General features: G+C 41.1%; 1 protein-coding gene across 3 annotated transcripts; it reads left to right on the top strand.

Moving 5' to 3' along the window:
- The first annotated feature begins 34 nt into the window (after positions 1-34).
- Positions 35-13,317, top strand: zbtb48 (zinc finger and BTB domain containing 48). Of its 3 annotated transcripts, none has more exons than XM_075475798.1 (11): positions 35-62; positions 764-1,446; positions 1,553-1,878; positions 2,436-2,541; positions 2,620-2,712; positions 7,100-7,186; positions 7,816-7,970; positions 8,078-8,214; positions 10,088-10,252; positions 10,367-10,455; positions 12,066-13,317. In XM_075475798.1, the coding sequence occupies exons 2-11, from the start codon at positions 790-792 to the stop codon at positions 12,492-12,494; spliced, it is 2,244 nt and encodes a 747-aa protein (XP_075331913.1). In that variant the 5' UTR covers positions 35-62; positions 764-789; the 3' UTR covers positions 12,495-13,317. The 3 variants fall into 3 exon arrangements, with proteins under 3 accessions (XP_075331913.1, XP_075331911.1, XP_075331912.1); XM_075475796.1 differs by having other exon boundaries at positions 42-246; XM_075475797.1 differs by having other exon boundaries at positions 42-258.
- Positions 13,318-14,947: the final 1,630 nt, after the last annotated feature.

The following is a 14,947-nucleotide window of genomic DNA, read 5'->3' as shown; positions in this document are numbered from 1 at the left end:
AAATGTCGTCACATCCTCTTCCTTTTCGCAATTTTGAGGGGCCTGAAAGAAACGAAAACAAGGTAGACGTTGCTAAGCTTTGCTATTTTATCACGTTATTTTAATTTAACTGACATTTAGTGCGATTTATCGAGAGACTGGAATGAAAACATTATTCTGTAGATGTTGCTGTCCGGATGCAGCCGTCGGGGCGTACCTCGCTAAGGGAGCGTCTTTAAAGATATGTGCAAGGAAATAAACGTTAAGGTGCGCAGTTGGGTAAGGGGTTGCAATCTGTCTTCAAATGTAGCTATATTAACTGTTTAAATACTCCCGAAACAAATATATTAGAGCGTAAACGTGTAGACGGTAAATATTATCGTCGATGCTAATGCTGTTACGCTGAATGAGTGGCTGTCTAACACGAAATATATCAAATATTTGATATCTTTTTAACTTTATTACAAGATAATTTAGCTCTTACAGCATTGAGGTACTCTTATACTGAAGTTTGATGAGTTTTTGCTGATTTTATTTGGCATATTTGGTCATTATGTAAAAAAAAAAGTAATTTGACTACTTTACTTTACTCTGGAAAAAAAGGGAGTTTGTATTTTTTTTTTTAAATAATTTTTCAACAATCAGACAAAAATATTGTCTGAGATACTCTCATCAGGGCATGTGTGATTTTCATATCACCGGCAATCCTTATGTTTCTGTCTGTGCACACAAACAAATAAACTGAAACGGTAAAAGTAAGTGGTGTGTGCTGTGTTTCATGTAGCTGCAGTCTCCAGTGAAGCGGGAGGGATGTCTGCTGTCGAGGGCACCCATGCACGACGTGTCCTGTCCTCCCTTAACCAACAGAGGGCAGCAGGGAGGTTTTGTGATGCTGTGCTGAATGTGGGAGATGGGGTCCTTCACCTTGCCCATCACTGCATCCTCGCCTGTTTCAGTGAATTGTTCAAGCAGTCCAACTCTAGCACAGAGTTCTGCCTGCAAGGCTGCCCAGGCGACGGCCTGGAGCTGCTCCTGAACTTCGTGTACACTGGAGAGCTTAAACTAGACGTGGACAACTTGGACAAGGTGCGGCAAGCTGCATCCAGCCTGTGTGTATCTGAAGCTCTGGACCTCTGTCAGCAGTTCAAGGAAAACTCTGTGCACCCTTTGCCTTTGAAGCGGAAAAGAGGCAGACCTAGAAAGTGTTCATCCGATGCAAAGGCTGCCAAAGAGGAGAACCTGTTTACAGCTGCAGCAGATAAGTCCGGCCTTGATACGACTGCAGTCAGTTTTGCCACAGCTGCCACAGCAACTGCTGCCACCAAGACGCGCTCTGGTCGAGTGGTGAAGGGCCCCAAGCGACTGGTGACTGTTGATGCAAGCCCCACCTCTAACAGCAAAAGGGCTGCGCTTACAAAAATTGCTGAAGAAGATTTAAACCTAGATCAGCCAGCTGCTGAAACGGAGGTAAAATACACAGCTTTATTCCTGGAGAAACATCACAAAAGTGATAAGTGGTGTTTTAGAGGACAAGTAAAGTGACTTTCCTCAATTTGTCTTGTGCTCTTTGCAGGTGACAGAGCTGAAGATTGACAAACGTGACAATGGCGTTTGCCAGGTTACCGGAGCAACAGCAGCAGAAGAGGGAGAGGAAGAAGATGACAATGAGGGAGATGTTGAGGGCCTAGCTGAAGACACAGATGAAGAGTATTCGCCATCTGCTGAGTCCAGTTCCGTAGCTCTGCCCCCGTCGGTAGCACAGAAACGCAAGGCACAGAGTAAAACAGACAAGCACAAGAACGACGATGCTGTGGAGGAAGACTCCAGGAAGGGCCAGGTGCAGTGTCCCACCTGCCACAAATGCTTCAAGAGCAAATACTACCTTAAAGTCCACAACAGGTACAGAATTCCTCCTGTTTTTCTTATTTTCCTGGAATTACTGTAAAAGAACAGCCACTAATGCTGATGGTTTTACAAATCCCAGAACGGTTTAGGCCCAAAATACATCTGTGATATGTTCAGAGAATATAAACCCAGCAGAGCTCTTAGATCCAAGGACTCAGGTCAGCTGGTCCAGTCCAGAGTCCAGACTAAACATGGAGAAGCAGCATTTAGCTGTTATGCTGCAAACAAGTGGAACAAACTGCCAGTGGAGATTAAACTTCCACCAAATGTAGACATTTTTAAATCCAGGTTAAAAACATTTCTTTTCTCATGTGTCTATGCATTAAAATCTGCACGCTATTTTTGAACTTATCTGGACTGTTGCTTGTTTTTAAATTCATTTAAATGATTTTATTTGTTTCTCTTTATATTCTTCTTTTATGTATTTTTAATGCTTCTTACACTCCCTGCTGCAATGCTTTTATTTTATGTGAAGCACTTTGAATTGTTTTGTACATGAAATGTGCTACAAATAAATTTGATTTGATTTGATTAATGTGTGTTCTCTGTAGGCGGCATACAGGGGAGAGACCTTTTGGTTGCCTCAAATGTGGAAAGAAATACTTCAGAAAGGAGAATCTTTTCCTACATGAGACCAGAGACTGCTCCAGAGTGCTGGTGAGTGAGGGAAAAGAAACGTGTTTTAGCTGCACTCATTATCAGGAAACATCAGTCTTTGTGCTGTTGTAATTCCAGACCTACACCTGTCCGACATGCTCCTCGGCGTTTAACTCCAAAGAGGAGCTGCGGCTGCATGTCGTATCCCACACAGGAGAAATGCCCCACAAGGTATGTTTTACTCAGTGAAGTATAGAAATGCCAAATTTTCAAAATATCGTCATACTTTTTTTTTTTTGTTTCATATTTTTATTGGGAGGTAAGGCACATTGGATTAGAAATCAATGTCACATTTACATTGAGCATTGTATCACCATAGTGTTAGTTTGAACAAAAATATTGATACGGTCAAAATAATGTGCATCTTGATGAGTTAAAAAAAAAAAAAAAGCGTAGAGTCTAGTCTACCTCCTCTAGTGTTTTTTTTTTTTGTTTTTTTTCACAACAATTCCAGAACAGCGGCACTGTAACACCATTCAAAGGATATCTGTTGGAACAGGGAAACACGAGTTAATGACCACAATAATGTCACATATACATAAAGAGAGTAAAGTGAGGAAAGGTGTGACAGATGAGGCCCCCCAGCAGTCTAGGCCTATAGCAGCTTAACTATGGGATGTTTCAGGATCACCTGAGCCATCCCTAACTATAAGCTTTATCAAAAAGGAAAGTTTTAAGCCTGGTCTTAAAAGTGGAAAAGGTGTCTGCTTCCCGGACATTTACTGGCAGCTTATTCCACAAGAGAGGGGCCTGATAACTGAAGGCTCTGCCTCCCATTCTACTTTTAGAAACTCTGGGAACCTCAAGTAAACCTGCAGTTTGGGAACGAAGTGCTCTGTTAGGAAAATATCTTATGAGATCTTTAAGATATGATGGAGCTCGGTCATTAAGAGCTTTATATGTAAGGAGAAGAATCTTAAATTCCATTCTGAATTTAACAGGGAGCCAATGAAGAGAAGCTAAAACTGGAGAAATGTGATCTCTCCTGTTAGTTCTCATCAAAACTCTGGCTGCAGCATTTTGGATCAACTGAAGGCTTTTCAGAGAATATGTGGGACAGCCCAATAATAAAGAATTACAGTAGTCCAATCTTGAAGTAACAAATGCATGGACTAGTTTTTCTGCATCACTCTGAGACAAGATGTTCCTGATTTTAACAATATTACGAAGATGAAAGAAGGCAGTCCGAGAAACCTGTTTTATATGCGAGTCAAATGATAAGTTCTGGTCAAAAATAACTCCAAGGTTCCTCACTGTAGAACTACAAGCCAAGGAAATACCATCTAGAGTAACTATATAACTAGACAATTTCTCCCTGAAACGCTCAGGTCCAAAGATAACGACTTCAGTTTTGTCTGAATTTAGAAGCAGACAGTTCTGAGTCATCCAGGTCTTTATGTCTTTAAGACATGCTTGTAGTCTGACCAACCTATTGGGTTCATCTGGTTTTATAGATAAGTACAGCTGAGTATCATCAGCATAGCAATGGAAATTTATGCCATGCTGTCTAATAATGTTACCTAATGGAAGCATGTATAAAGTAAAAAGAATCGGTCCAAGCACAGAACCCTGAGGAACTCCATGACTTACTCTGGTGTGTGAGGAAGATTCTTCATTTACAAGAACAAACTGAAATCTATCAGATAAATATGACTTAAACCAGCCTAATGCAGTTCCTTTAATCCCAATAACATGTTCAAGTCTGTGTAATAAGATACTGTGATCGACCGTATCAAATGCAGCACTGAGATCCAAAATGACAAGCACAGACACAAGTCCGCTATCAGAGGCTAAGAGGAGATCATTGGTAACTTTCAGCAGTGCAGTTTCTGTGCTATGATGCACTCTGAATCCTGACTGAAACTCTTCAAACAGATTATTTCTGTGTAAGTGATCACAAAGCTGAGCTGCAACTATTTTTTCAAGAACTTTAGACATAAAAGGGAGATTGGATATAGGTCTATAATGAGCCAACACCTCTGAATCAAGAGATGGTTTTTTAAGTAAAGGTTTAATTACAGCAACCTTAAAAGTCTGAGGTACATATCCTGTCAACAAAGACAGATTGATCAAATCCAATATGGAAGTGTCAATTAATGGGAAAACCTCCTTGAACAGTCTGGTTGGGATTGGGTCTAAAACACAAGTTGATGGTTTAGAAGACACTATTGCTGTTGTTAGTTCAGAGAGATCAACTGGACACAAGCCGTCTAAATACAAATCAGGTTCTAAAGATACTTCTAAAGCTGCTGTATTTGATGATACATCACTGATAATAGTGGGAAGGACTCCATCAATCTTCTCTCTGATAGAAACAATTTTATTAATAAAGAAGCTCATGAAATCATCACTGCTGAGAGTTAAAGGAATACCTGGCTCAACAGAGCTCGGACTCTTAGTCAGACTGGCTACAGTGCTGAAAAGAAACCTGGGATTATTCTTATTTTCTTCTATCAATGATGAATAATAAGCAGTTCTAGCTTTACGAAGGGCTTTCTTATACGTTATTAAACTATCTTTCCAGACTAAATTAGAGGAACGCCACTGTCTCTCCAGCTTTCTTGCAGTCTGCTTTAAAGCACGCAGCTGTGAATTATACCAAGGAGCCAACCTCTTCTGACTGATTACCTTCCTTTTCAGAGGGGCAACATTGTCCAGTGCTGTACGCATTGAAACTATAGTGGTCGTCCTCTGTCATATCTGCACATGGCAGTGAAGAAAAGGATGATGGAATTAATTCTTTAAATCTGGTTACAGCATCCTCTGATAGACACCTTCTATATGTAAATTTCTTCTCAGAAACTGTATAGTCAAGTAATGTAAACTCAAAGGTTATCAGAAAATGGTCAGATAAGACAGGGTTATGAGGGAACACTGTTAACTGTTCACTCTCAATGCCATAAGTCAGAACAAGATCAAGGGTGTGATTAAGGCAGTGAGTCGCTCTCTGAACACTCTGAGAAAATCCAATAGAGTCCAATATAGAATTAAAGTTCATATTCAGGCTGTCATTTTCAACAACTACATGAATATTAAAGTCACCCACTACAATGACTTTATCTGTACTCAGCACTAACTGGGATAAAAACTCTGAGAATTCAGACAGAAACTCAGAATAAGGGCCAGGTGGACGATACACAACAACAAACACAAGAGGTTTCTGTGATTTCCACTTTGCGTGGGAAAAACTGAGAATCAGAGATTCAAAAGAGCTCAAACTAATCTTGGGTCTGGGACTGATTAGTAACCCTGATCTGAAAATAGCTGCCACTCCTCCTCCTCTGCCTGTGGTTCGAGGAACGTGAACATTTAAACAGTCCGAGGGAGTTGATTCATTAATGCTAACATGATCCTCCTGCTGCAGCCAGGTCTCTGTAAGACAAAATATATCAATATGATGATCACAAATCAACTCATTCACTAACAGAGACTTCGAAAGGAGAGATCTGATATTCAGCAAACCACATTTAATAGTTTGATGTTTTTGTTCAGTTAAAGTTTTTGTTTTAATAATTTCTTTTTGCACAAGAGGATTTGCTCCTTTTGTGTTAATCGATTGGGTGGGTAGCAGCAGGTGGGAAGCTGCAGAGAAGTGTGTAAGACTACAACTCTGCATCCTGGTCTGAGCCCTGGGTTGTCATGTTTTAAGGTGGCAAATAAATTCATCCATATTTCTAGAAATGAGAGCTGCTCCTTCCAAAGTGGGATGGATGCCGTCTCTCCCCATCAGACCAGGTTTTCTCCAAAAAGAAAATATGTACATAATAATATGTACATGTGTGTGTAAGCTGCTTAGTATAAATAAAAAGGAGGACAAAAGACAGAAAAGAAAAAAGAGAGGAGAGAGTAAGTGCATCAATTAGGGGGCAGAGATTGAAGAGAATGAAAAAAAAAAAAAGGAAGCCACTTAGAATTTGTCAGAGTTACCTTTCACTGAGTATCTGATCTTCTCTAGCTTTAAAAAAGACATAGTATCATTAAGCCACTGAGAGCTGGAGGGAGCTTTAGTTGACTTCCAGTGAAGAAGAAGATGGCGTCTAGCTATTAATGAAGTGAAGACTATGATATCTAGCTGCTTGGAAGTAAACCGTTTGTGGTCTTCCGGGAGCCCAAATATAGCAACATGGGGAGAAACCTTTATGATCGTCAAAAGTATTTTTGACATGGTATGAAAATAGTTCTGCCAGAAGCGAGAAAGTGATGAACAAGAGTAGAACATATGTGTTAGATTACAGGGTGAAGCTTGACATTTGTCACAGTTGTCGGCGATATTAGGATAAAACTGTGACAGTCGAGTTTTGGAAAGATGAACTCTGAATAGTACCTTGAATTGTATAAGTGTGAGACAAGCGCAAGGTGAGCTTGTGTAGATATTTTGAAGAGCAGCGTCCCACCAGACATCCTCCAAATTCAGACCCAGTTCTTGTTCCCAAGCAGTTTTAACTTTAGTAACTGATGAGCTCTCAAAAGACAAGAGTTTGTTGTTAACTTTAGAGATGAGTGACTTTTGATGTGGGTTGTGAATATCCTCATGCTTTGGTGTTCTTTTCATATAAAGTGTTCAACATGCAGCGAGCAGTTTATGTACAAGAAGAACTTGACGATGCACATGATGAAGATCCATGGTCATCCCAAACCACATGCAGTGAGTACCCAGCGTAAAGTGCATTTTTATTGTTTAACTTGTGATTCAAAACTTACAGTCCTTCCACGACAAGACATATCATGAGCAAAATCAGCCGTCAACACCCTGGCTGAGGATTTCTGCTTAGAATCTGCAGAGCACCACAGAGGTCAGACAGATTGGCATTTTTACAGAACTGTATTCACAGAACAGGGAACCGATTCGGTCATGCTCTCTGAGGGGATCTTTTCATTCATGGCAAAAACTTAACAAGAAAACACAGATGAGACTTGAGGGGATTACCAACTTTACGGCTTTTGAGTAAATAATAAAAGCCACTTTTGAACCCACAAACATAAGATTGTGGTTTTGAATTAGTTCCAGCTGTCGAGTACCATGAAGAGATGTGGATAAGATTGAGACTTAGAGTTAATGTGGTCATTCTTTAATGAGTGGGAAGCCTAAACTGTACACTTTGCATTGAAAATAAGACCAAATAGCTGACCAAATGACATTTAGAGATACTGTAAGTGTTGTAAATACTGAGAAAAACTTCACAGTCCTGATAGATGTTATGGTCACGATGGGATCATCTAAGTCTTATGCATAACCCCTTCAAATAAAGTGCACCATCGATGTTTCGTTTCTAGTGTCCGCTGTGCCCCAAAACCTTCTTAACTCGTACTGAGCTGCGTGTGCACGAAGCGGCTAAACATCGAGGTGAAAAGCCGTTTGTGTGTGAGGAGTGTGGCCATCGAGCGTCGAGTCGCAACGGGCTGCAGATGCATATCAAAGCCATTCACAGGTAGAAGCAGGTTTTTTATTAGTAGTTTCAGTGCTGCTTAAAAAAAAGGGGGAAAATGTGACTAAAAACACGACAAATCCCATTACTTTGTTTGTTCTGCTCCACAGGAATGAGCGGCCTTTTGTATGTAACTTATGTGGCCACGCATTCTCCCAGAAGAACAACCTGAACATGCATCTGCGCGTCCACAGCGGCGAAAGGCCTTACCAGTGTCACCTCTGCGGAAAAACTTTCAGGACCCAAGGTAACGGCCTCTCGTGGTGGTCAGGTGGCATCTCCAACTTTTAGCCGAGCAAACTGTGAGAGGTGAAAGGAAAAAAAGAGGAGCTGACGTAGTTTTGCCCGCTTATCAGTAGGGATGGGAATCGAAAACCGGTTCTTGTTGAGGACCGGTTCCCAGTGTTTCAATTCCTTGGAATCGTTTGGCCATTTTGCAAACGATTCCCTTATCGATTCCAGTGGGCACGAATGACGTCAACACGCAACGTTGCGTGGCGAGTCCAGTGCAGCCAGCAGTCAACAGTAAACACAAACGCTCGAAAGTTTGATTACACATCCCTAAAAAAGAGGTCAACTTGCAAAGTGAATATTTCACCAAAAGGAGGAAATACTACCAACATGCAATAACTATGAAGGAATGTCGCGTTTTCGATCTGCTCCGGACTAACGTTGGTGAATCTGAACCCAGCAGCAACGTTAGCAACGTTAGCATGTCCTCGGCTAACACTGCAGGTAACTAACTAACTAACAAATACTGCCTATCATGTTAGCGCCATTTGCCTCATTGTAAAACCTGCTATTAGTAACGGTTAAGGTTAAATGAATGCCTTCTCAGGCATTACATTTAGATGAAATCATGAGAGACAGAGCCTGACTGGCTCAGAGCCAGAGGCTGGTGGTACTACCCCCAGTTCACTTCTACCTCCAGCTTCTCCTTTCACCAAATTACCCAGGCCATGATAGACCAATGTGGACCTCACCGTTGTTGGGTTTGTAAGGTCATGACTCGTGTTACTTCTAAACTAAACAAAGTTGATGCTAATCGACCGGCTTGTTGTCCTTTTTCTCCAAATGAGAATCGATAAGGGAACCGATAAAGAACCGAATTGTGGAAAATGGAATTGGAATCGTAACAATCTTATCAATTCCCATCCCTACTTATCAGCAAGGTCAAGAGCTGCACGCTCATAACAGTCAAAGATGAGCACTCAGGCGTGATACAGGTGTTTTTACTTTTCGATGTTACTTAAACTTCCCGATCTTTTTTTTCTTTTTCTTTAAGCTTTGCAGGTCCATTGCCAACAAACATCTGTAACTCCTCTTACCACTGTTAGAAAATAAGATGCACTCTGTAACTTCAGAATGATCTTGTTTGTAAGTTTTTATCATTGCCACATTTCCAGCTAAAAGTATTCCAGCGATAGTCGTCAACACAGATGTTTTTCTACATGGTGAAAAAGATGGGCGTCAAGTTGTGGTCCACAGTGTAACAGGATCCGGAAATTTTCATTCAGGAATTTTGTACTTTTTTTTTTCATTTTTGGTGGAAGATGAATCATTGCTTCAAAAAGAAATAGACTGAGTTACAGTACAGCAGCTGTCTCAGAGCTGCTGCTGTAGTTTTTTTCCTCAGTTGTAAAAAAAAAAAAAAAAAAGTCTAGAAGAGGTATAAAAGGCATCTCTGTACAGTTTGTGTAAACACTGCTGACCTTTTCTTTTTTTTTGCATGAACAGGATTGATTATAATTGGCTCATTTCTTTTTTTTATTACTCTTTATGTATGACCGCCAACAGAACAGCTAGGCTTGTACACCACCACCCACTGTGGCTTCATTCATATACGCCACTTAAAAATGTGCCAAAACCTGAACATTTAGAAGTAGAATTAATGCTGGAGCTGTTTCATTGAACCGTAGTAGATCTTGCATGTCTCACTGATTTTACTTCCGACATAGAACCATGTAACTTGGAGAGCAAAAACTTTTAGAGGGGAAAAAAAAAAAGCTCTCTTCCGGAGTCACTTTTTTGTCCCCACCAGTTTGTCTCAGCACCCCGAGCTAGCAGTCAGAGATACAGTCTTCTTTTCACTCAATACAGTCTGTGTGTTTGGTTACCAGCCAGTCTTGATAAGCACCAGCGGACGCACACGGGCGAGCGTCCCTTCGGCTGTGACGTCTGTGAGCAGCGCTTCACGGAGAAGGGCGCCCTGCTCCGCCACAAGGCCAGCAAGCACGAGGAGGGCCGCCCCCACTGCTGTCACATCTGTGGCAAAACCTTCAAAGGTAAGGCGCAGGTCGCTCATCGCGCCTGGCTTATGTCCTGTGTCTCGATGAGCAAAAATGTTGATGAAGAAACATGATCTGGGTTGAATTTGAATTTCTTTCACCCTTTACCAGCAAAGGAGCAGCTGCGCGTCCACCTGCGTCGTCACAAAGGCGTGAGGAACTTTGAGTGCGTCGACTGCGGCTACAAGTTCACTCGACAGGTCGGTTCAAAGACGGGGCTTTCTTGAAATCCACTTCTCATAGTGCTCGTTTATTGTTTATTTATCATAACTTCAGGACTGAAAAGTTCCCACACGTCACCGCTAAAAAAGTGAAATGGTAGGTAAGATATGTAGAGATTAACATTAATAGAAGTAGTCACTAGGTTTGTTAGTTGATTTATTGACTAACTGTTAATCTATAAAACATATAATGAAGGTGAAAAATGCTTCACATCCTTCCCACCGTGGGAGGTCAGATGCTCCAATATTTTGCTGTCTGATAAATGCGAAATACCCAAAAGATGTGCCGTGTCTTTATAGTAAAGCAAACCTTCGCAGTTTATACCCCAGATGGGACTCAAACCCACATAATGTGTATAAATGTAATCATGAGGCCAATCACCAAGCCCACGGTGGCCAAAATACTGACCACCGTGTTAGGGAGCGGGGGTCAGAGCAAACTTGTTATTGCTAACTGGTCCCATTCTACGGAAGCCCAGAGCGGACGTGGTACGTATAAACTTTTTTCTGATGGTTTTCTCAAGATAACGTGATAATTATGTTGTTATCTCGAGAAAACAATGATCGTTTTCTCGAGATAACGAGTTAATTTACCGATGGTTTTCGAGGCCACTTTTTCTCCCCAGTCCGCCCCTGTTTATATGTGTTTATTTATTTCTGGCAAAGGTGTACCCATTTTTTCCCCTTTCATTGAAAACTGAATAAAGTAGCCTATGAATCAAACATGGAATGTGGAGCGTTTGTGTAACAATTCTGCTTGTGAAAATGCACAAAGCAAATCCTGCTGGTGTGACAAGCGTTTCGTTTTCTTGAGATAACAAGTTATTTATCTCGTTATCTCGAGAAAACGATAACGGCACCTCTCGTGAATCATTCGGTAACCATGGAGACGGCCTGGTCCCCTCAGCTGGTCGATGATGAAGTTGACTATATCAACAGGATCACTTAGGTGTAAACGCCTATTGAGCTGCAGTCGAGCCGGCAGTCTCCTTAAATGACGCGGGCTGAAATGAAAGTTATCTCTACAAGACAAACAAATTGCAAACACATAAAACACATATAAACAGGGGCGGACTGGGGAGAAAAAGTGGCCTCGAAAACCATCGGTAAATTAACTCATTATCTCGAGATAACGACGTAATTATCTCGTTATCTTGAGAAAACCATCAAAAAAAAGTTTATACGTCCCACGTCCGCTCTGGGCTTCCGTACAATTTAGCTGTACCACGACCAGACGGGCAAATTTGTTTGAAACTAAACCGGACAGTGTCTTTGAATTGCATATACAATATACAAAGCATTATATACACAGCATCACAATAAATAAAGTTTTCTGTGGACATTTAGGCTATGTTGACAATGTTTACATTTCTGTTCAAAAGATGCACCTCTCAAGCAAATAACTGTCATATCTGAGAGGACACAACTGAGGGGGTCTTTGGCATTTGTTCTTGGAGAATAGCTTTAAAACTTTTCAACTATCACCAACTGTTTTTTCTTTTATTGAACGACTATTTGAGTAAACTACTTCTTATCCTGAATTAATACCACCCCCTTAACTCATCATCACCCACTCGCATCTCCTTCAGGCACACCTGCGACGACACGTTCAAATCCACAAACGCACCGAGAACTACAACCCGCGGCAGAGGAAACTGAGGAACATCATTGTGCAGGAGGTCGGTGGAAGTTCTCCTGAGAACGAAGCTACAAAATTGGAGGAGGTCCAACCGCTGGCTGATTATGCCCCAGAGACAGCCGTCGTCCAGGAGCCCACGAACCAGCAGTTGGACTCGCCTTCAGGCCTCGCTTCCAGTTGCATCGTGCGAGTGGTGATTGAGGCAGGGGACGCGGTGATAGAGGAGGTGGTGAGTAACCAGAACGGGGGGCACACCGAGGTGGCGGAGACTTTTTCTGTGCCAGAGGTGTTGCAGCGAACTGAGCTGGTCAGTGAGGCCTACGAGTCCACAATGGACATGGAGCAGATGGTCAAGGATTTATCTGAGAGTAAGACGTGAAGGCCGCACTGCGTCTAACATCACTTCCTTTACTCCTGTTTCTATGCCCGACATCTACACGTGATCCGTGGCTCCACATGCTATAAACCTGTGCTATTTTTAGCCAGATTGTAAGAGTTTTTGGAAGTGTAAATGAGATATAAATTGAACACTAAATTATGTGGTCTGACTGATCAACAGTTCCAGCTGTTTGAAATAAAAAAGAAGCAAATATCTCTCCCACATTCATTAGTATGGATGAGCTGCATGCTTGTGAAGGCTGCTGGCTACGGAAAGAATGTTTCCTGGGTTGTTTCAATAAACCTGATTTTTTATTTTTTTTTTCTTTCTTTCAACATGACTACAACAGATATGTGTCATATTTTACTGCTGAGGGAATCAAAGGAGACAAATGACATTCACAGCATCTGTATAATCCAACACAACAGTCCTGGTCAGGCAGTTAATAATTCTACTTCATCATCACTGTGGGGGATGGTGTGCTGGACTGCATGAACTTGTTTCTAATCTTTTGTCGCTTTAAATGACGTTAATAAAAAAAAAACAAAATGTCATCGAAGAATTTATGTCAGAGCTGCTGGAAGTTAAGGAGACGGTTGCAAGCAGTTAAACACAATGAATGGAAGTGATTTCAAAACATGGAGGGGTCGTTCAGAGGAAAGTTCTGGTTCATTTCAGCCAGTTTTGTTTAATATAACTCTGGGTCACACTAACTTTGTATCATCCAGCTTTGTTGGAGAAAATGGGAAAAAAAAAAAAAAAGGATAAATAAAGCTCCTGCACTTTGGCTTGGTTTTTGTTAAATAAATGACACTCTGTGATATGTTGTTATTCGTGTGAGGTTGTATTTACCCAATTTTTAGGAGGATTAGGGTGTTTTTTTACGTCTTGATTCTTAAAACATAAGAATTAAGGGTGTTCGTTTTCTCTAATGTGACTGTAAGTGTCATTAATGCTGGGGACATTTCCTCCATCTGAAAGGGCCATTTCTGTACATGTCACTTTTCATCATTTGTTTGAAAAGTTTTGAAAAATGTCTTTTATCTAGAACTGTAAAACAACAAATAACTTTAGGAAAGGCTTGTTAAAAAAAAAAAAATTTAAACCACGTAAATGTGAAACCTCTGATTGATTGAACGAATCTCGACGGCTTTTCTAACAAAGTATGTAGCATCATAACAGCAGGACAGTTCAATTTCAATTCAATAAATTTTTATTTATATCGCGCCAAATACAACAAATGTCATCTCAAGGCACTTGAATAATAAAGTCCAATTCAAGCCAATTGGAATTCAATTCATTAGAATCATAATTATTTACAAAATAATCCAATTCATTTATATAGAGCCAATTCAAAAACAATTTCCTAGCTAAGCCAGTCTCCCGTCCTGAGCGTGCCTGAGGCGACTGTGGAGAGAAACGACTCCCTTTTAACAGGAAGAAACCTCTGGCAGAACCAGACTCAGGAAGGGCGGCCATCCGCCTCGACCAGCTGGGGTTTGAGAAGACAGAAATGGGGGGCACTGTAACACCATTCAAAGGATATCTGTTGAAACAGGGAGACACGAGTTAATGACCACAAAAATGTCACATGTACATAATATTATTTGAGAAATTAAACGGGGGGGAAAAAAGAGACCAAAGTGAGGAAAGGTGTGACAGATGAGGCCCCCCAGCAGTCTAGGCCTATAGCAGCTTAACTATGGGATGTTTCAGGATCACCTGAGCCATCCCCAACTATAAGCTTTATCAAAAAGGAAAGTTTTAAGCCTGGTCTCAAAAGTGGAAAGGGTGTCTGCTTCCCGGACATTTACTGGCAGCTTATTCCACAAGAGAGGGGCCTGATAACTGAAGGCTCTGCCTCCCATTCTACTTTTAGAAACTCTGGGAACCTCAAGTAAACCTGCAGTTTGGGAGCGAAGTGCTCTGTTAGGAAAATATCTTACAATGAGATCTTTAAGATATGCGGGAGCTCGGTCATTAAGAGCTTTATATGTAAGGAGAAGAATCTTAAATTCTATTCTGAATTTAACAGGGAGCCAATGAAGAGAAGCTAAAACTGGAGAAATATGATCTCTCCTGTTAGTTCTCGTCAGAACTCTGGCTGCAGCATTTTGGATCAGCTGAAGGCTTTTCAGAGAATATGTGGGACAGCCCAATAATAAAGAATTACAGTAGTCCAATCTTGAAGTAACAAATGCATGGACTAGTTTTTCTGCATCACTCTGAGACAAGATGTTCCTGATTTTAACAATATTACGAAGATGAAAGAAGGCAGTCCTAGAAACCTGTTTTATATGCGAGTCAAATGATAAATTCTGGTAAAAAATAACTCCAAGGTTCCTCACTGTAGAACTAGAAGCCAAGAAAATACCATCTAGAGTAACTATATAGCTAGACAATCTCTCCCTGAAACGCTCAGGTCCAAAGATAACGACTTCAGTTTTGTCTGA

The sequence above is a fragment of the Odontesthes bonariensis genome, chromosome 10 (genome assembly GCF_027942865.1).
Source record: "Odontesthes bonariensis isolate fOdoBon6 chromosome 10, fOdoBon6.hap1, whole genome shotgun sequence".
Taxonomy (NCBI): Eukaryota; Metazoa; Chordata; class Actinopteri; order Atheriniformes; family Atherinopsidae; genus Odontesthes; species Odontesthes bonariensis.
This window is presented reverse-complemented; position numbering and strand designations above follow the sequence as displayed.